General features: G+C 48.9%; 2 protein-coding genes across 4 annotated transcripts in view; both read left to right on the top strand.

Annotated features, from left to right (window-relative positions):
• Positions 1–5,243, top strand: part of ANXA6 (annexin A6) — a 60,977-nt gene extending 55,734 nt beyond the window's left edge. For both annotated transcript variants that reach the window (XM_012438227.2, XM_012437484.2), the window contains 3 exons: positions 730–788; positions 2,314–2,436; positions 4,441–5,243. In XM_012438227.2, the coding sequence (XP_012293650.2) occupies positions 730–788; positions 2,314–2,436; positions 4,441–4,500 (242 nt within the window). In that variant the 3' untranslated portion in view covers positions 4,501–5,243. The remainder of the gene's footprint in view (positions 1–729; positions 789–2,313; positions 2,437–4,440) is intronic.
• A 14,037-nt stretch (positions 5,244–19,280) lies between these two features.
• TNIP1 (TNFAIP3 interacting protein 1) overlaps positions 19,281–21,550 on the top strand; it is a 58,523-nt gene continuing 56,253 nt past the window's right edge. For both annotated transcript variants that reach the window (XM_012444740.2, XM_012443355.2), the window contains exon 1: positions 19,281–19,363. The gene's annotated coding sequence lies outside the window, so the exon portion shown is untranslated. The remainder of the gene's footprint in view (positions 19,364–21,550) is intronic.

Here is a 21,550-nt window from a genome sequence, read left to right as displayed (position 1 = left end):
CAGTATTTCTCTAAATAGTAACTCTCAAACACTAGGCTGCACCAGAGTAAGGTGGCGACTATCCTGATTTGTGCAGGACTTTCAGTGCTATTAGGTTGGTGCAAAAGTCATTGCAGTTTTGCCATTGAAAGTGATGGCAAAAATTGCAATGACTGTTGCATCAATGTAATAAAACTTGGAATGTCCCAGGCAAACTAGGACAAGTTGGTCACTTCACCTCCAGAGTTTCAGATTCAGCATATCTGGGGTGAGGCATGAGAATCTGCCTTTCTTCCAAGTTTTCAAGCAATGCTAATGTTGTCGGTCCAGAAACCACACTTTGAGAACCACTGCTCAAAATCTTTCTAGAATCTGAATCTTTAAGGTGGAACCTAAACCCTGAGTTTTAAAGAAGCTTCTTGGGGTGATTTCAGTACACTTAAAAGTTTGAGGCCCCGTGCCTTGGGTTCATGAGGAGTTATTTACCTTTGAATCCCCTCCTAACCTTGGTTAGCCGTAAGCACCTTAGAAGAAAGAAAGTTGCAACCAAGTAAGAGCCAGGCCTAGGGATGAGCCAGAGGAGGAGGCATGGGGAAGGGGAGTGAAGGTGCCTGAGCATGACCCTGTGATTGACAATGATCTGCAGACCCATGCAGGGATAGATGAGGTGGGGAGATGGGGGGGCCAGTCCAATGTCTCAACTCACAGCCTCTCACCACGTTCCCCGCATCTCTCTGCTCTTCCTACCAGTTCAAAGTGTCAAGAACAAGCCTCTCTTCTTTGCCGACAAACTTTACAAATCCATGAAGGTAAGAAAACATGTTCTCATTTCTTTCCCTTCAAGCACTGACTGACATACACACACCAACAGATGTACACCATCCCCCAGATCGGGATTCCTGGCCGCTGTTTCCTCTCCTTTGACGTTTATCTGCATCTGCCCTTATCTGGCTCTAGGATGGTATTTCCCAGTTGGGAGTGATTTCTCCCACCATCACCCCCACCAGAGGATATCTGGCAATATCCGGACACATTTTTCGCCATCACAACTTGGAGAGTGTTGCCACCGGCATCTGGTGGGGAGAGAGCAGGGATGCTGCTAAACATCTTCAGTGCACAGGACAAGCTTGTGCAACAGGGAATTATCCAGCCCGAAAGCCAAGGCTGAGAAATGCACTCAGGGGCCGCAGGGCTGGGTAGGACCCAGTCTCTGCCCTCTCAGAGCTCATAATCTATCAGGTGACACAGGATCTCCTTTGACAAATAGTCGTCAAAGGTCACAAGCATGCCCCTCCCTTCTGGGAGAGCCTAGGCCATGCTGGCCACCCTCTCAGCCACTGGAGTCTTCACTGCTGACAGCCTGCACAGGCAGGAGGGTAGGAAGGAACCTGAGACCCTCAGCCTACAGTCTCCAAATGTGACAACCATTCTTTAAGTCCTCACTGTGTGTCAAGCCTGTGCCAAGGGCTTCATCTCTCTGACCACATTTGACCCTCGTGGCAGTCCTGTGACATTGTGGTAGCATCCTCATTTGATAGAGGAGGAAACTGAGGCCTAGGCAGGGTAAAGCATAGCCCACATTTACATAGCTCCTAAGAGACAGAGCTGGGACTCGAACCTAGCTCTGATTCCTAGGCTGGTGCTCGTAGCTCCCTGGGGGCAGAGGTAGCTCTGGCTGCCCATACATTCCATACCCTGTGCCTGCTCCTTGGGCCCAGTATTAGTTTCCTAGGGTGCTGTACAAATTCCACAAATTGGGTGACAGCAGAAATTTATTCCCTCATGGTTCTGGAGGCCAAAAGCCCAAAATCAAGGTGTCGCCTGGGTTGGTTCCTTCTGGAGGCTCTGGGGTAGAAACTTTCCCCTGCCTCTCCTAGCTTCTGGTGGTTGCCAGAAGTCATTGGTGTTTCTGGCTGTGAATGCATCTCTCCAGTCTCTGCCTCTGTCCTCACCTGGTTCCTTTGCTGTGTGTATGTCTTATAAAGATATTGGTTATTGGTTTAGGCTTCAATCTAATTCAGTATGACTTCATCTTAACTGATTACATGTGCAAAGACCTTATTTCCAAATTACATCATGTTCTGAGGTTCCAGGTGGACATGAGTTTTGGAAGGGACACTATTCAACCCATATACACCTTTTTTGCCTGTCAGTCTGGCCAGTCCTGGGCACAGGGGAATTTTGGTCAGGACTATTTGCAGAAGACAGAGGCAGAACATCCGCCCTGTTTTTGGAGGGAACAAGGGAGAGAGGCAGATGGACACCACTGTTTCTTGCCTGATTGGGCTCTCTCTCTCCTCCCGCCCATGTCTCCCTCCTGCCTGGCTCCACCAGGGTGCTGGCACTGATGAGAAGACTCTCACCAGGATCATGGTCTCCCGCAGTGAGATCGACCTGCTCAACATCCGGCGGGAATTCATTGAGAAATACGACAAGTCTCTCCACCAAGCCATTGAGGTAAGGGGAGGGGCTACAGGTTAGTGGGAAGGGGGTGAGTGTCAAATCCCTAATGTAAGATTAGAAGTCTTTATTCCCATGGACTTTTTCCCAGTGGGTTATTGCTTAGAACAGCCAGGATATTGAAATGAAAGGGGGTCTGTTGCCTTGTTTATACCAAAATAAATTCCAGAAGAATTAAAGGTTTGTGATTAAAGATTTCTGAATAAAAAGCCCATTTTTTACTTTTTTTAACGCAATGTCATAGAAGTATAATTTCCATATCATGGCCTAGCACAGTGGCTCACACCTGTAATCACAGCATGTGGGGAGGCCAAAGCGAGTGGATCACTTGAAGTCAGGAATTCGAGTCCAGCGTGGCCAACATGGTGAAACCTTGTCTTTACTGAAAATACAAAAATCAGCCGGGTGTGGTGGCCTGTAATCCCAGCTACTCAGGAGCCTGAGGAAGGAGAATCATTTGAACCCGGGACACGGAGGTTGCAGTGAGCTGAGATCATGCCACTGCACTCCAGCCTGGGTGACAGAGCAAGATTCTGTCTCAAAAACAGACAGACAAACAAACAAAAAACTTATATATCTTAAAATTCACCTGTTTAAAGGGTACAATTCAACAGTTTTTAATAAATTTACTGAGTGTGCCACCATCCCCATAATACAGCCAGTTTACAAACACTTCTGTGATCCCTCTAAGCTCTCTCATATCTGTTTATCTCGTTCCATCCCCAGCCGTAAGCAACCAGCAAGCTACTTTGTGTCTCTGTAGATTTGCCTTGTCTGAATATTTCATATAAATGGAATCACCTAATATGTGACTTTTTGTGTCTGACTTTTTTTTTTTTAAGGCAGAGTCTTGCTCTGTTGCCCAGGCTGGAGTGCAGTGGTGCCATCTCATCTCACTGCAACCTCCACCTCCTGGGTTCAAGCAAGTCTCATCCTGGCTTCAGGCTGGACATAGTGATGTTATGTCTGTAGTTCCAGCTCCTCGGGAGGAGGAGCTCATCACTTCACCCAGCTTATTTTTGTATTTTTAGTAGAGACAGGGTTTCATCGTGTTGGCCAGGCTGGTTGCTGACTTCAAGTGATCCGCCTGCCTTAGCCTCCCAAAGTGCTGGGATGACAGAGGTGAGCCACTGCACCCGGCTGTGTCTGACTTTTTCGACATATGGAGCTTACATTTTTGGTCTCTGAGATCAGCCAGAATCTTAAAGTTTGATGCTTGGCTCTACTTGGCTAACAAGACTATGGGCATCTCACAGGCTGTCTCTTGCAGACTTAGTAGGAATGTAAGTAAATTGTTAGCACATTTTGATACTATATTATGTTTTAAAATCATATATCAAAAAATACAAGAACAAACAAAATCCCAGAAACAATGATAGGAGTCCCTCAGAAAGGAGAGCAATACCTGTGAGTCAGGAGGTCTGGCCTCACCAGTCTGACCATGTGCCAGACCACTGTGATGTGTGGTGAGCATGATGGTGTTCACACCCATTCCCAGCAATGGCCTGGCAGTCAGTGCTCAATATTGTTTGTTCAAATAAGGAATCACCTGACATAATATGCCAAGGGCCGTGGGGGAGGGTATCAGCAGAGTGCCAGGGGAACCAAGGGAGGCAGGAGTTTACTCTGCCTCAGAGGAGAGGGCCCTGCTGGCAGACAGGATTAGGGGTGCACAGGGGCATGCTGGACAGCGGAGTGGCAGGTGGAGAGAGGACTGAGGTGTTCCTGGGGGAAAGGAACAGGTGAAGCTGCAGAGCTCTGCACAGGTCAGATCCCAAAGGGCCTTGAAGCCAGGCCAAGAGCTTGCACATCTTCCTGGGGATAAACAGAAGGGCGTGGTCACATTTATGTGTTGGGAAGATCCCTCTGACCTACATGTGGCAGCTGTGCTGGCCATGGAGAGAAGCCAAGGGAGATGTCCAGACAGATGGGCATTTGGGAGGAGGGGGCATTGAAGCTGGAAGGACTGTTTTCACTCATTCTGCTCTCTGCCTATGCCAGGGTGACACCTCCGGAGACTTCCTGAAGGCCTTGCTGGCTCTCTGTGGTGGCGAGGACTAGGGCCACAGCTTTGGGGGGCACCTCTGCCAAGAAATGGTCATCAGCACCAGCCACCACGACCAAGCCCGATTGTTCCAGCTCCAGAGACTAAGGAAGGGGTAGGGGTTGGGGGAGGGGTTGGGGTTGGGCTTTTACCTACAATGGAGCTTAGGAAAGGCTCCCACTCCCACAGCCATCGAGGGCCCAGCATGGCTGAGCGGCTGAAAAATGGTACCCATAGATCCTGTCCACCTCCACTCCCCTCTGACTCCGCAGCCTTTCCCAGCTTCCTCCCCCTCTACAGCCTCTGCCCTGGTTTGGACTATGTCAGATCCAAAAATATCCTAAGCCTCTGTCTGTAAAATGAGTAGTGTCTGTACTTTGAATGATGGGGTTGGTGGCAGGTGCCAGTTGAATGTGTTGGGCAGGGGGGCGGGAGGAGCAGTAAATGTGCTGGGGCAAACTGACAAATCTCCCCATCCATTTTACCACCCATCTCCATCCAGGCCACACTAGAGTACTGGACCAGGAATTGGGAGGCCTGGGTTCAAATCTGCATCTGCCATGTACTTGCTTTCTGACCTTGGGCAAGCCCCTTTTCCTCTCTGCGTCTCTATCTTCTTATCTACAATGAGAGAGTTACTACAAAAAAATTATTGGCTTCCCTTCTAACATTAACATCCTAAAGTGTGCGTCTGATCCATTCCCTTGACACTTTTTATCTCTAAAGAAGAAATAAAGAGATACACAAACACGTAAACACATTTCCAGTGAAGGCCTCTCTCTGTCTTCTACTTAGACGTGCAGCCTGGATTTTCCTCATTAGAGCTTGAGGTGGTGTGTCCAGGAGCGAGTTATGTCTTTAAATCCTTGCACGGTGTTTCCTGGGAAGTACACAGGAGAATCCGAGTTTGCAGCAAGCCTGAGAAGGCTGGTCCAGCCCTGCTGTGGGTCTCAGTTTCCCCCTCCTCCCCTCTCACTGCCTGGACATTTCTGTATGCTTTTCATCCATTTCAACCAAGCCCAGACTTCCTCTTTTGAACTATGCAAGGGCGCCCGATGCGATCTCCATCTGGAGAGGTGCATGGAAAGTTTCCTTCATGAAAGTCACTGATAAGCAGGTAGGTGCAACTGCAGTTCCTCTGCCTTCTCTCCCCCAAGTCCTACTTCTGGTCTGTGGCTTGGGTCTCCGATTGTCCAGTGACCATGGCATGGGGCTGGCTGCTGGCCAAAGGGCGCTGCTCCCTACCCTGGCTGACCAGACCAGTTTATTGCTGATTAGTGCGTGTTTGTTTTCATAGCTGTGAAGACAGCAACAAGCAGGTGAGAGAGTCTGGTCTTGTCCTTCCCTCGCTTGTGACCTCAGACCAGCCAATGTCCTCACTGGGCCTCAGTTACTCCATCTTTATAGTAGGGGGTTGGACCCAACAATTTTGAAGAGCTCTCTTTTTTTTTTTTTTTTTTTCCTCATTTTTTGAGACGGAGTTTCTCTCTTGTTACCCAGGCTGGAGTGCAATGGCGCGATCTCGGCTCACTGCAACCTCCGCCTCCTGGGTTCAGGCAATTCTCCTGCCTCAGCCTCCTGAGTAGCTGGGATTACAGGCACACGCCACCATGCCCAGCTAATTTTTTGTATTTTTAGTAGAGACGGGGTTTCACCATGTTGACCAGGATAGTCTTGATCTCTTGACCTCGTGATCCACCCGCCTCGGCCTCCCAAAGTGCTGGGATTACAGGTGTGAGCCACCGCGCCCAGCCCTTGAAGAGCTCTCTTAATCTCTGACATAAGGAGTCTGAAACTAAGAAAAGTTACCTTATCATGTCTTTACTTCCTTTCTTCTGGGCTATGAACTCAAATGCCTTGAGGGCCAGCTGAGAGCTTTTTGGGTATTTGCCTAAGTAAATTGAACTGTTACTGAAAGATAAATTAACAAAATGCTTCCAAGTTTTGGAGTAAGACCTTTGTAACTAATTGACTCTGAGAACAGGAGCTTCAGTTTCCTTCTCTGTAAAAGGGCTCCTCATTCCAATTCCACCTATCCTGTAGCCTTGTGAGAGTAAAAGGAGGTAACCCGTGGAAGTGCTCTGCAGGGTGCCTGCCTGGCTCAGAGTCAGCTGTCACTACCTGCCCTGAACCAGGCTCAGTTGTAGGGGCTGAGAGGTGGAGCCTATGATGCTTTATGACTTTGATTTCAAGAAGTTAGTCAGCTGCAGATCACAAAGGCATTTGAACCCTCCAAAAAGGTGCCTTAAAATATATGCTAACGGAAATGGGCTTGGGGCAGAAAGGAAGGAAGAGTGGAATCAGGGAATAGAAGTGAGGAGAGCTCATGGGGCTGAGGGGAACACAGAAGAGGAGGCCTAGAAACTAGGAATGAGGACAGCTACAATCGGGCACTCGCTGTGTACCAGATGCTGTCCTAACACCTCAACATGCATTTTCCACTTAATTTTTAGTTAAGGTAGTTGTGTTCTGGGATGGATCAGTAGCAGAAAGGAAACCCTAAGAGTTTGTGAAGTAAGGTAGACAAGATGAGAAATGAGAGTGTGTTTCCTATTAAGGAGGACTTTGAATGTCAGGATTTTCTCTGATAACCTAGGAGGAGCCTTTGGAGTTCTTGGGTGGGGAAGGTGTGTGTCTGCCTGTGCACCGAGGACAAAGGTAGGAAGGCAGGGTGCCAGTTGGGAGCCTTTTGCAACAGTCCTACTAAGACCCAGGTGCCTGCTGAACAAACCACATTATTTTCTTGGAGTTGTAGCAGAGGAGGAGAGTAGCTGCTGTTCTGAACCACAGCACCCCATTCATGCATGCATGCAGTTTGCACTGAATGAGCACCTCCTATGTTCCATGCCACATGCTAGGTGCAAAAGATACAAACCAATGGCTGGGTGCCGTGGCTCACGCCTGTAATCCCAGCCCTTTGGGAGGCTAAGGCAGGTGGATCACAAGGTCAGGAGATCAAGACCATCCTAGCCAACATGGTGAAACCCCGTCTCTACTGAATTACAAAAAAAAAAAAAAATTAGCTGGGCGTAGTGGTGCATGCCTGTAGTCCCAGCTACTGGGGAGGCTGAGGCAAGGGAATTGCTTGAACCTGGGAGGCGGAGGTTGCAGTGAGCCAAGACCATGCCACTGCTCTCCAGCCTGGGCAACAGAACAAGACTCTGTTTAAAAAAATAAAAATAAAAGATACAGACCATCAAGGTTCTGCTGCTTAAGGAGCATCCACTCAGTGTCCCTCCTGCTCAGCTCTCTCCAAAATGACATTGGAGATTGCTTCTTGAGCCAAAGTTCAATCGGGAGAAGTGGGGGCTAATTTTAAACTAAAAGGAAAGAGAAAGCAGAAGCCCAAACCACTGCTGTCTCAAAGTGGGAAAAAGGGAGGATGGCTGTGATGTTCTAAGGGTGGAAGGGGCCCTCAGAAATTCTCACCTCCCTCTCTCACTTGCAGATGAAACAACTGCCACTTCCACAGAGAGGAAGCAACTGGCCCAGGGTACATAGCAAGATAGCGGCAGCCAGAACCTGACTGCAGTCCCGGCCAGGGCCAGTGCTTTTAGGAGCACCCTGTGTTTTCTCCTCCCATTGTCATCACCCACGGAGGTGGGCCTCAATAGTCTGTAGCTCCTCACTTCTCCCCTTCCTGCCTTGAGCCTTGCATTTTCCTAGGGCAAACTGTTCACAAGCTGTGGACTGGGATGGGCCAATCTTGGTCTTTGGGGCCACTAGGACACATCCAAAGGAAGTTGCCCATTGGGAGGGGGGTGCCCTTTTAACCTGAGCAGAGAGCAGCTGTTTGGGAATTGCCACTCAACCTCCTGCCAGTGGCAGTGGTGTGGGAAGTGCTGGCTATTTAACATTTCCCTATGGCCAGGTGCAGTGGCTCATGCCTGTAATCCCAGCACTTTGGGAGGCCAAGGTGGGCAAATTGCTTGACCACAGTTTAAGACCAGCCTGGGCAATATGGCAAAACCCCATCTCTACAAAAAATTAGGAAAAATTTTTGCTGGAGGTAGTGGTGCTTGCCTGCCGTCTCAAGAGGCTAAGGTGGGAGGATCGCTTGAGTCCAGGAGGCAGAGGTCGCAGTGAGCCATGACTGCTCTACTGCACTCCAGCCTTGACTACCAAGGGACATCCTGTCTCAAAAAAAAAAAAAAAATTCCCTAGATTCATGGTGCCTCAGCACAGCTGCAAGCAATAAGTCGCCACCAGAATAATCCCACTTGAGAAGCTTTGCCTCCATGGCCATTATTTCCTTTGCAGGGGTGATCACCCTTTACCAATGAGGAAATTTGGCCTCCAAGTGGTGAAACAAATTGCCTGAAGACATAGGCAGTACATCATGAATTGATTCACTGGAAATGGTCTTAGAGATGGCTCCAACCAACCCTCTCGTTTCACAAGTTTGGTAACTGAGGCCCAGAGGACAGGATTGTGACCACGGTATTAATAAGGGCTAGATGTAAGGCTAGAACCCAGCTGTCCTGATTCCAGGCTCTGCTCTCTGCTGACACTTCCTCCTTCACCTATTGATGAGGAAGTCAGACTGAGCTGGGAGGGAGAAGTGTCAGGTTGCCCAACCTGAATTTCAGAACCCAGAAGTGGTAAATCAGCGCTCTAACATGCTTCCCCATTCCCACCAGAACTCGGGCTTCCTACAGGAGATTTCCCCACTTTAGGGTTGGAGTGAGGTGAGTGGGAAATTGTAGTTACATAACTGAGCGCTCTGCTCAGTGGTTAGGTCTGTGGAGGCAGGCAGGCCTGGGTTCAAATCCCATCCACTACTATTAATAGAAGTAAATAAGTAACTTGACCTGTCTTTATTGGCAATGCATGTTTATTTCTGAGCACACTGTCTAGAATATAGGAAGGACTCAGTACGTATATCAGCTCTTTATTATCAATAACAGGCAGAATTCTATTTTAGAGAAGAGTAATCAGGGTCAGAGGGGGGAGTCTGATGCTCTACGCTATACCTGCTACCCTCAGAGAGCTAAGTGGGGAAAGATTATTAGAAAAATCTCAACCAGATCAGGTTCAGTGGCTGCGCCTATATTCCCAGCACTTTGGGAGGCTGAGGCAGATGGGTCACCAGAGGTCAAGAGTTCCAGACCAGCCTGGCCAACATGGTGAAACTCCATCTCTACTAAAAATACAAAAACAGGCTGGGCACGGTGGCTCACACCTGTAATCTCAGCACTCTGGGAGGCCAAGGCATGCGGCTCACCTGAGGTCGGGAGTTCAAGACCAGCCTGACCAACATGGTGAAAACCCATCTTTAAAAAAAAAAATACAACAACAAAAATTAGCTGAGTGTGGTGGCAGGCATCTGTAATCCCAGCTACTTGGGAGGCTGAGACAGGAGAGTTGCTTGAACCCGGCAGGCAGACGTTGCACTGCGCTAAGATCATACTACTGCACTCCAGCCTGGACAACAAGAGCGAAACTCCATCTCAAAAAAAAAAGAAAAGGAAAACTTTCAACCAAGCAAGGGATACTGAGTACAGAGGCAATGACTTAACCACAGGGAGGACTAACAAAGGCTCCTCGGAGAAGGGGACATTTGGGAGCACCTCAAGAGATGGCTAAAGAAGTTCTCACATTAGAAACTACTGAAGGAGGGAGGGGGTTCCAGGCAGAGCCAATGACTGAAGCAAAGGCACAGAACTGGGAAAGGAGAGGTCCATGGGAGTGCTGGGGCCCATCACCTGCTGTGTGAGGACACCCTCTGGGAAGGTCACTGAGTCCAGGCTGAAGAGTGTGGACTTTATCCTCCAGGCACTGGCTGAATGTGCTAGGGAGGGGGAGTATATTATTAGAGATGTCCTTTAGAAAAGACATCCCCAGGGACCAGTGTGGAGGAGACAGGACCAGCAGCTGGGGTCCTTAGGTGTGGAGGGATGAGGACACAAGCCAGCACAGAGGAAGCAGAGCTGGAGAAAACAGAAGGACACTGGGGAGTGAGAAAACAGGGAAAAGGGCCCTAAAGTGCCATGGGGACTGAGTGGGGAGGAGGCAAATATGAAGCCAGGTGCCATTCCCTAAGAACCCAGAGAAGGACATGGGGACAGAGGTCCCTGGTGTAGGCTGTCCCACTGCCCTTCTTCAGCCAGGTAGGGACTGACAAAACCCTAAACCAGAGCTGTCTGGGAATGACCCCCCTCCCCCACCGCCACCATACACACAGACCCAGCTGTTAAAATTTCCAGAACATGCATTTTCTTCTGTGGGATGGTCCCACCCCTTCCTCCCAGCTACCACCGTCTGCCTGTGTTGCTGCCAGCTGCATGCAGAACCCCTCCTGGGAGGGCCTGAAAGGAAAGCAGGGAGGGTGGGAAATTGACATTCCATACCCCACTTTCCCATGTGCCTTCTATCCACTCAAGGTCCATAAATACTGCTTGTCACACACACAATCACTGCCAGCCATACCCACAGGGCACACACTAGAATGAGAAACACATTGCTGCTAATACTAAGGAGTGTAAGTTATTCTGCTGGTAACACATACAGAGACACACATTGTTGACCACATAGAGAAAATAATATACTTTTTTAATTTGCTGGTAACAACCAAACATACAAACGGGGTGTGTGTGTGTGTGTGTGTGTGTGTGTGTGCACGCGCGCACGTGCGCTGTCCACATGGGAAACACCTGGCATATATATCCTAACTTGTTCTTCACACACAGTGGGGCGTGTGCATACTCACACTTTTCTTAGCGCACAGCCTTACTGTACCCCCACACTCCAGAAATCAGGAGTCTGCGTGTTCTTTAGTAAGCCCATCAGGACAGTAACCAACCAGGCCATGTAGAGGACAGGCTTTGAGCCCAACAGCCCTGACTTGAGCTCTGATCCTACTTGGCGTCCTGCTCTGGGAGACAAGACCAGCTTCCTGGAGAACCAGGCAGTAAATGGGATCAAGCCTTGGGAAAGGAGTAAAGTCCCCAGGGAAGGCTTTCTGGAAATGGTGAGGTGCATAGCGAGGGAAATTTAAAGAGGTAGCAGAGAGTGATTCTCCTTCAAAAGCATGGATCCCATTCTATTCCCTTTTCCAGGAGTGTTCCTGAAACTGGTGGTGAAGGGGTTAATAGTGTCAGCTCCCACATCCCTTGCCCCTACAAGGCCTTGAAAAACCAGAGTGCTGGGATTTGCCCTTGAGTCAGGGTCACTACCTTCCTGCTGTTTCGGCTGTTCCCAGGATAAAACTCCCCTGGTGAGTGAGATGGAAACCTAAAATGAAACCTTGCTAGACTGTGGACTCAAGCCTCATTACTGTCACCTTTGTCAGCAGCAGCAGCAGTGCCAAATCTAACATCACCATCATCGCCTCTCCCTGAAGCCCGATCTCCCGTTGGGGTTGGAATGTGCTGATTTTGCTTGAGCAATGCACTCTCTCACTGGGCCTCAGACTCTCAATTTTCCTACATTGGAAGATACTTTAGGGACAAAATGAGATTAAGTGCGTGAGGAGCCTAGCACAGTACCTGGTACCCTGGGGGTGTTCAGGTCTTATTACCTGCCCTTCTCTCTGTCTTTCCCAGTGTCCTCTCTCCTCTTTTCTCTCTCCCATCCTAGGGTCCAGGTTAACTGCAGTGCAATATTTGCATAGATGTGAGACCTCACCCGGGGAAATTCCCCCTGGTGACCAACCGGGCTTCCTTTCTGAGGTCGGGCCACATCATCAGACACTGCTTCTTCCTCTCCGGCTTGCCACTGCCACCGCTGACTTTCGCCCCTGTCATCTGGCAGGCTTAGATCCCGGTACACAGATTTAGGCTCATCCTTTGACCTTGGGCGCTGTCCAGAGGGTGGGGATGTGGAGGCTGGGCTAGGGACCCAGAGCGAAACAGTGAGGTGATAGATACTCAAGGAGAAGAGGAAGCGGCAGCAGGTAGGTGGTGGTTAGGAAACCTGGACTGGAATTTGAACTCATCAGTAACTCCCTGCCTGGCCCTGGGCACGAGCCTTTTCTTCTCTGAGTCTTAGTTTCCCCTTCTGTACAGTGAGATTCGTCAAGATAATCTTTCAGCTTTGTTCCAGATCTGAGAGACTAAGAAGCCACTTCCCTAGCTTCCACTTCCTTTGGCAGCACAGTGTTGCAACATTTGTACTTGGATCCCCTTCCTTTGACAAGAATCTTGCAACATACCACCCTGTATCAGTTTCCTTGGAAAGCACAATTTTGCAAAATGCCTCCCTGAATCCCATTTTTCAAATGCTAACAGAATTACACATACCTCCTCTCCACTTAGTTAATTAGCTTGACTTTTAACTTTTCTTTTCACATCCACCATGTATAATGTTCTGTGACCCCCCAAAAGAGGAATTCTCTTCACATTCTGAGATTTTTTTTTTTTTTTTTTTTTTTTTTGAGACGGAGTTTCGCTCTTGTTACCCAGGCTGGAGTGCAATGGCGCCATCTCGGCTCACCGCAACCTCCGCCTCCTGGGTTCAGGCAATTCTCCTGCCTCAGCCTCCCGAGTAGCTGGGATTACAGGCACGCGCCACCATGCCCAGCTAATTTTTTGTATTTTTAGTAGAGACGGGGTTTCACCATGTTGACCAGGATGTTCTCGATCTCTTGACCTCGTGATCCACCCCCCTCGGCCTCCCAAAGTGCTGGGATTACAGGCGTGAACCACCGCGCCCGGCCCCACATTCTGAGATTTGTTGTCCCCGCAATCTCTAGTCCTGGTATTGAAAAGTCACCTTTCTGATACAAAAAGGAAGCAACAACTTGGGAGAGCACAGTGACTCAAGGACAGTAAGGTCCTGGGATCACCTGCATCAGAACCAGCTGTTAAAAGGGTAGCCTTGTCTCAAAAAAGAAAAAAAAAAAGGCAGCTTCTAGGGCAGTGGTCACAACTTTGCACCTCAAAAATCACCTGGGGAGCTTTATCAATACTCATGCCCAGGCCACAGTCCTGGAGATTCTGATTGAATTAATCTGGGGCATGGCCTGGGGGGTTTGTGTTTTTAGAACGCAAACCAGGTGCCAGGCATGGTGGCTCACGCCTGTAATCCCAGCACTTTGGGAGGCCGAGGCGGGTGGATCACGACGTCAAGAGATTGAGACCATCCTGGTCAACATGGTGAAACCCCGTCTCTACTAAAAATACAAAAAAAAAAAAAAAAAAAAAAAATTAGCTGGGCATGGTGGCGCGTGCCGAGATTGCGCCATCGCACTCCAGCCTGGGTAACAAGAACGAAACTCCATCTCAAGGGGAAAAAAAAAAAAAGAACGCTCTCCAGGTGATTTAAATATGCAGTCAGACTTGAGAACCCCTGGTCAAAGGACACTAAAGTTAACAAACCCCTGGCCTATAATATTCTCTATGAAATTATCCTAATAGATGCCCTTTTGTGCACACAGCTGTGCTCAGTGTTATAAATGGGTGAGAAGAATTGACTCCCTTTTAACAGTTGAGGAAGGTGAGGGATGGAGAGAGGAAGTACTGATGAGGTCACACGGTGAGTCAGTAAGGGCAGCGGACCTGGCATCAAGCAGGTGCCTGTGGCCTCAAAGTTTGAGACCTGTCCCTTCACTCACAGTCTTGCCAGCTCTTAAGACAGTGGTTGCAACCAGGGTTGCCCAATGCGCATCAGTAAAATAAGGAGGGATATTTGTGGATTAAGACCAGCCTCTGTCACTAGCAAGTCAAATCTCCTTTCTCAAGACAGAATTCTCACTGTTCCCAGATCTCTTCCTGAGGTGCCAGTTTGATCAGATAATTTTTGGCCACAAAAATATGTTATTAATATTAGTGGAAAGAAAGACTCCCATGCCCCTCTGCCACCCCATTGCTTATAGAATGGAGGCAACATTGTTAAGCCCAGTGTTCAAGGCTCCTGAGGTCTGTCTGCCCATCTCAGCTCTCTTTACGCGTGTCTCCCCAGTTCTCTACTCCTCCCAACCTCAGGGACATTGTACACATCAGCCCCACTCAATGGGGTTCTAGCATTTTATTCTATGACCCACTTCCTTCTCCTTCTCTCCTTCCCTCCACAAACATTCATGAATTGCTCGCTGTTTGCCAGGCACTGGTGAAATTGTGACAATTGAAGAAATAGTTCCTGCCCGCATGGGGCTTGTACTCCAGCACAAGTTTTTTTCTATGGACATGTTGAGAACACTATTGATGTGTTGGTTTGGATAATTTTTTGTTGTGGAGATCTGTCCTGTGCACAGTAGGCTGCTTAGCAGCATCCCTGCCTTCTGCCCACTTAATGCCAGGAGTACACCCCTTACTCAGTTGTGACAACCAAAAATGTCTCCGGATATTGCCAGTTGTCTTGTGGGGGCCAAAATCATCCCTGGCTGAAAACCATTTCTCTAATCAGACGCTAAATTAACCACACCAATAATCATTTTATTACAACTAGTTGCAGAGAGAGAAAGGGAGGGCTTGAAAGTGCAGAACAAGGGGACTGCTGTGGTCTGGAGGGGAGTGCAGGAATGTGGAAGGTCAGGGAAACTTCCCAGAAGAGGCACACTTAAGCTGAGACAGAGAAAATAAGTAGGCATTGGCCACGTGAAAGGCACAGTGGAGGGGAGGGTGCTGCAGCCAGGGGCTGAGGCACGTGCAAGGAAGCAAAAAGAAGCAGAAAGGAGCTGGCACATTTGAGGAACCCTAAGGGGCGGTTGGAGTGGAAAAGGATGGTAAGTAGAGGCTAGATCACCATGAAGGGCCTTGAAAGAATTTGTCAGCCATTGATAGGCACCCACCCAAAGGAGAGGAAGGCAGATCTGAGCTTTATATAAGAGCTGACTGACAATGCAATGAACTACCTGTAAGGTAGTGAGCTCCCCGTCATTAGAAGTATGGTAGCAAAACCTGGCTGACCACCTGCCAATGGGGAGGATGTGCTGGCTCTGGGTAGGCTATTGAGCCAGTAGATACCTGAAAAACTATGATTCTATGACCTCTTCTAGCTGCCTGTCCTCAAAGTTCAGATACGAAGGTAACTTCATTGGCTTGAGTGGGACTTTGTAAAAGTCATAGATTTGATGCTTGGGGGACTCAGGGAAGTAAACGCATCCTCAGTATCTACCACAGGTTCCTGACAATGAGTTCTACTTGGCTGCCTGTATGTGAGCAGATAATTCTCACTTTGGAGTTGGAAGATCCAGCTCAGAGAGTTTCGGCTTCTCAAATTCTATTGAGTATCAAGGAGTTTAATTAAAGTGCTGCCTTTAGGGATCCCCTCATTAGAGAGTCTGATTTCTTAGCTCTGTGATGGGGTCCAGAAATCTGCCAAATCCTGGGCTAGGTCCTAATGGCAGGAAGAGTTTCTATCCTTGAGGAGCTTTCAACAGAGTTGGTGAACTGGGAAACCCACAGGGTCAAATTCATTCATTCCCTAAATAAGTATCAAATAGCTATCGTGAGACTGGCCCAACTATGTCCCCACAACAACAGCAGAAAGACCAGAGATGTCAGACTGGGTGAGGTAGGGCTGGATAGTTAAGTATCAAAAGAGTGGTCCTGTGGCAGTTTCCTTGTGTATATCCAAATTTTGCCCTCTTTTAAGATCCAGTATAGGTCTCATCTCCTCCACACTGGAGACATCTCTTGGGTTTGGATTCTACTTGTGCCATTTATTAGAAGTTGGCTTAACCCACTAAGAGCCTCATTTTTACTTTTGTGGAATAGCAGTACCAGTCTTATACAGTTCTTCAGAGAGACGCATGAAATAATTCACTTAAGAGCACTGAGTGCTGTGCCTGGCACATGATAAGCTTAAATGTCAGTGATTACTGTTTTTATTTCCTAGGTGATTTAAATATGCAGTCAGACTTGAGAACTCCTGGTCAAAGGAGTTTGACCATTTGGGGCTCATTACCATCCTGAGCCCCAGTGATCCCTGCTGTAAAATGTAATCCCATTTTACAGCAGGGATCACTGGGGCTCGGGATGACCAGGTGACTTGTTCAGGATCTCCAGCTGGTCCATGCAGAACTCCTTGGGCTGCAGGTTTCTAAGGCCTTACTTAACATTCACCTTTATTCATCCTGATTTCTCCTTCCTCTGAACTTTTGGACTTCCTTAAAGTGTCAGAATGAAAGGTCTCTTAGTGGTCATCTAGTCTAAATTTTTATATTATAGAAGGAGAAGCTGAGGACCAAAGAAAGAAAGAGACTTGCCTAGGGCCACATAGCAGAGCCAGGACTCAAAATCCGCTCTACTGATTCCCAGTCCAAGGGCCTCTTCTTCCTTGGTGTCTATCCCATGGCCTGAACAGGGAAGGCAATTTCAGGGACTCCATGGCTGGAAGGGGGAAGAGGTAAGAGAGTAGGTGAGAGAAACTGATTGATTACTCTCAGCATTTCAGCAGGGAGAGCTCACAGCCATTCTCCCACAGGATGTGCCAGCCAAGTGTTCTAACTGGAAATTCCAGCTCATGTTGCTCCAGCTCCTTGAACCTCCTTAGCCCTTCAAGGTCCCTTTGCCATCTAAGATTCTATGGGCAGGAATTGGTCTAAGCCAGGCTCTGTGAATTCATAGAGAATCTGTGATTATTGTGGACTCTAAAGTGAAAATATTGTGTATAGGGAGAAAACTGCAATCCAAGAATAGTAGGGCTGAGCCACACATATTTTCACCCCCTGCAGAGAAAAGGGTCTGTGTACAGGAAAACATATCATCTTTTTGCCCTTGGTCTAGCTCAAGGGCCAGTGTCATTCATCCAACTGCACTTCTGTAATGATGGAAATATCTGTGCAGTCTGGCATGGTAGCTGCTTGCCACATGTGGCAATCGAGCCCTTGAAAAGTGGAAGTGCCACTGAGGGACTGAGTATGGTGTGGGAAAGAGCACTGGACTAGGAGTCAGGAAATCCCTCTATTAACTCACTTGGAAATGTATTTCCCCTCTCTGGCCTCCACTTCCTTATCTGTAAAGTGAGGCCAATGGGCTAGGAGGTCTTTCTAGCATCCCTATGTAATCCTGATGGAAGGGCACAGATGCAGTTGGATGGGATTCAGTGGACCCTTCTCCACCCATACCTCTTATCTCCCCCTCCTTCTGCAAAGGCTGCTTGTGGCCCCTTGAGACCTAGACCTGTTTATTTCTCTAGGTCTACCTCTGTCACTTCCCCCATCTGCCTCACACCCCTTAGTCTACTTGGAGTGAATGGTTCATGGAATATATTCTCTCTTCTCTTTATATAGTCTATTCCCTTTGGGCAGAACACCCTTCCTTATCTTCTTTCTTGGCTACTTTCAGGTCTCAGTTTAGGTGTCACTTCCTCCAGGAAGACTTCCCAGATCCCCATATCCTGACCAGACACTCTTTGTCTAGGCTCCCAGAGCCCCCTGCATTTCTCCTGCCAAAACATATCTTTCCTGTACTTTATTGCAATAGCCTGTTCATTTACCTATGGCCTCCAGAGCAGTGCTATTCAATAGAACTTTCTATGATAATGGAAGTCTTGTATATGCGTGTAGTCTGATGTAGTAGGTACGGTGGCTGTTGAACATTTGAAATGCAGCTTGTGCTACTGATGAATTGAACTGCTAATTCTATTTGAGTTTAGTTTAATTCTACTTAATTTATATTTAAATAGCCCCATATGGCTCTTCCGAGTCTGGGAGCTCTGAGAGGGCAGGAAGCGGGTCTGATTTGTCCACTCCTGTATCCTCAGTGGTCCATAGATGTTACCGTAGGATGAGGAAACTCTGGAACCAGGAATGATGAAGAAAGGCTAGCTCATCCAAATGGCCCTCTTTATCACCTCCCCGGGCATCTTTTCAGGGGATAGGGAACACAGACTTTATGTTTGTAAAGCAGTCAGTAGTTTACAAAGGATGTCTACAAACTATCATTTTATTTTTAAATCTATTATTATTTTTGAGACAGGGTCTCACTCTGTTGCCTGGGCTGGCGTGCAGTGGTGTGATCATGGCTCACTGCAGCCTCAACCTCCTGGGCTCAAGCAATTCTCCCACCTCACCCTCCCAAGTAGCTGGGACTACAGGCAAGTGCCACCACACCCAGCTATTTTTTGTTTTTTTTGTAGAGACAGTGATTTTGCCATGTTGCACAGGCTGGTCTCAAATTCCTGGGCTCAAGCCTGCCTCGGGCCTCACACAGTGCTGAGATTAATAGGTATGGGCCACTGTGCCGGCCCATCATTTTATTTTAATTACCATTAAATGGCAGGAGACAGGCAAGGCAGGACTTATTAACCCCATTTTACAGCGGGGCTCACTGGGGCTCAGGATGACCAGGTGACTTGTTCAGGATCTCCAGCTGGTCAGTGCAGAACTCCTTGGACTGCAGGTTTCTAAGGCAAATGTGACCCGGCATGCACCAAGCAAGGAACAGTCCTCTCCTTCACTGTGAATGGAGAAGCCTCAGAGAGTAAATGGAAACCGATGGGATAGGAACAGGGTGGGATGATGTGGGCAGAGCACCTGGCAGCTTCCTCAGGGGCCTGAGCACTGGAATCCCCCACGTTAGGTGAAGGAGGAAATGGAGATCTTCAGGAGAACCCAGGGAGGCCAGGCCAGGTTACCCCAGCCCCTGCTCCAGTGCCTCTTCCCAGTCTAGCTGAGGAAGCGTCAGGCTTCCAGCTCTTCCCCAGATCCACCCTCCAACTCTCTGGAATTCACAGCATGGGACAGCCAGTCTGGGAAGTGACAGGTGGAGGCTGACAAAGAAGGGCCCTGTGCTCTGCTAGGGGGCAGGATGGGGCCTCAGCTGGGCCTTGCGGGGCTGCCTGGTGGCAGCTCCTCCATCTTGGGGAATTCCCCTCCTGCCTAAAAGTCAGCTCAGCCCAGCCCTCCTTCCTGCAGAAGCACAGCGAGCCGAGGAGCCTTCATAGGGACGGCTGCCCCCGGTGCACACACCCTCGTATTCTCCTGCCCTTCCTCAGGTGAGTGACCAGATGGGGGCGGGTGAGCCAGGACAGGGGAAAGGGCCCACCGCACAAGGGTGCTGGGGCCACCAGACACCCCCAGCTCGGTGCCAAGAGCCACCTGGCCTCCCATGTCCTGCCAGCCAGGGTCTGCTGCTCCCAGCCCAGCTTGCTCTTCCCACCCAGGTCTTGGGTTCCCAGCCCCTGCTCCTTGCCCAGCCTCCTTCTCCACCACCTTCTCTCCCCGCTCTCATTTCCTCTTCCTGCCCCTCTTCTTCTGGCTCTGCCTTCTTGGCCAGTCTTTTTCTTTCTAGTTGTTACTAGCTTTTCCAAAGGAAAAAGAAAAGCCTATTTTTGTCTTCTTCCCTCAAGAAAAGGGAAGTGTGCAACTGTGAACATGGATGTGGGTGTTTGTGTGTGTGAGAACGTGTTGTGTCAGATCCCTGAAGTGTATCTGTGTCTGCACGAGTGTAAGTTGGTGACTGTGTGCATTTGTGTGTGTGTGTATGTACAGTCTGTGTGTGAGTGTGGATTTTTGACGGGGAGGGTACAGGTGTGTGCTGGGCACTTTAATAGTCTACAGCTAGATAGGAAGAGACCAAGAATCGATGCTGCCTCTGAGAGGAACGCTTAACACTGGAGCAAAAGGATCTCTTGGTTCTCCTGCCTGCTCTGCTCCTAGGGCCACTGGACTCTTTTGTGGTGGAAACTTTAACAGAGAGCCCAGGGCACAGGGAGTGGGCAAAGGGCTAGCAGACACAGCTGATGCAGCTTCCTCTGAGATCACAGTCCAGATTTTCCCTTAGAAATTCTATTTAATTTTAGTTTAATTCTACTTGTTTATATTTAAATAGCCCCATATGGCTCTTCAGAGTCTGGGAGCTCTGACAGGGCAGGAAGTGGGTCTGATTTGTCCACTCCTGTATCCTCAGTGGTCCATAAATGTTACCGTAAGGATGAGGAAACTCTGGAACCAGGAATGATGAAGGAAGCCCAGCTCATCTAAACAGCCCTCTTCATTCCTTCTCCAGGCATCTTTTCACAGCCCAGGGAAGTCCCTGGCTAGGAGAGGCAAGGAACAGAGGCCAAGTCTGATAGTGGCTTCTAGGCTACAGAGAAATGGAGGGAGAGCCGGGAGGGGCCATAGAAGAAGAAGGTGTGGGAGAGGACAGGGAGGAAAGTGGGTGGGACTGAAAGAGGATTGCTCTCAGGGCCCTGTTAGGGCTTCCCGGGATTAGGAAATGCTCCGGTTTTGCGGGTCTACTTTCCTGAGAGGCTGGGCCGGGCTGGGCCTAGCTGACTTGTTCCTACTTCCAGGAGGATGACAAGGGGCAACCCTGGATGCAAGCCCAGATCCAGCTTGACACCCTGACCTGGAGACAGAGAGGCCAGGGGGAGAGAAGCTGGAGTCGGGGGACCCAGGGTTCCTAGGAACTGTGGGAGGGGCCTGGCTAGGCCATGTGTGTGATGAGGCTGGGAATTTCCCCCCATGTCACTTTGCCCTTTCCTATCCTCCAGTGGTGCCCTAGAAACTGAAGCGTAACAGGCAGGCCCAGGAACACAGGAAAATAGTCGGGATAGAGAAAGGGGAAAATGGGAAAGAGCCTGGAGAAAAGTCAGTATCAATGCCTTGTAGGCCCAGCTCCCCAGAGGACACTGTGATGTCTGGGGCAAGCTGCTCTCCAGCTCCGGGATTTGGGGTCCTCCTGGGAAAAGCAGAGAAGCAATCCCTACTGCCTCGTAGGATTGATGATCATAATGATCATCACCACCTTTCACTAAGGCCAAGCCCTGTGGTATTTGATTGTCACCACCCTGTGAATTGGGCACAGTTATAGCCTTCATGTCATTGATAAAAGAAACCGAGGCACAGAGTTGTAAGTGGCAGGGCTGTGATTTAAGCCCAGAGGCCAGAGCCCACACCTTATCCTCCGCATGACGGTCTCTTGGGAAATGGGTAAGTTGTGGGTATGAAATGGTTTCATTCACCTTACGGTGCTGAATGAATGTGAAAACTTCTGAGGATACAACTACCTCCTCACGCAGGTATTTGGGAAGTGAATAGAATTAAAAGTGTCTTCTTAGGTTATGGAGAGAAGCTAGGACCATGGACTCTGCTCGTTTATTTACTTCTTACCAAAAACTGCCACAATTGCCTGAACAAATTTAGTCGATGTCATGTGCTTGACATACATCATCTCATTT

Source organism: Aotus nancymaae, unplaced genomic scaffold (assembly GCF_030222135.1).
Source record: "Aotus nancymaae isolate 86718 unplaced genomic scaffold, 86718_ANA_hifiasm-v0.15.2.pri h1tg000064l_1, whole genome shotgun sequence".
Classification (NCBI taxonomy): domain Eukaryota; kingdom Metazoa; phylum Chordata; class Mammalia; order Primates; family Aotidae; genus Aotus; species Aotus nancymaae.
Note: the sequence above shows the minus strand (reverse complement) of the source record. Positions and strands in the feature narration are given on the sequence as shown.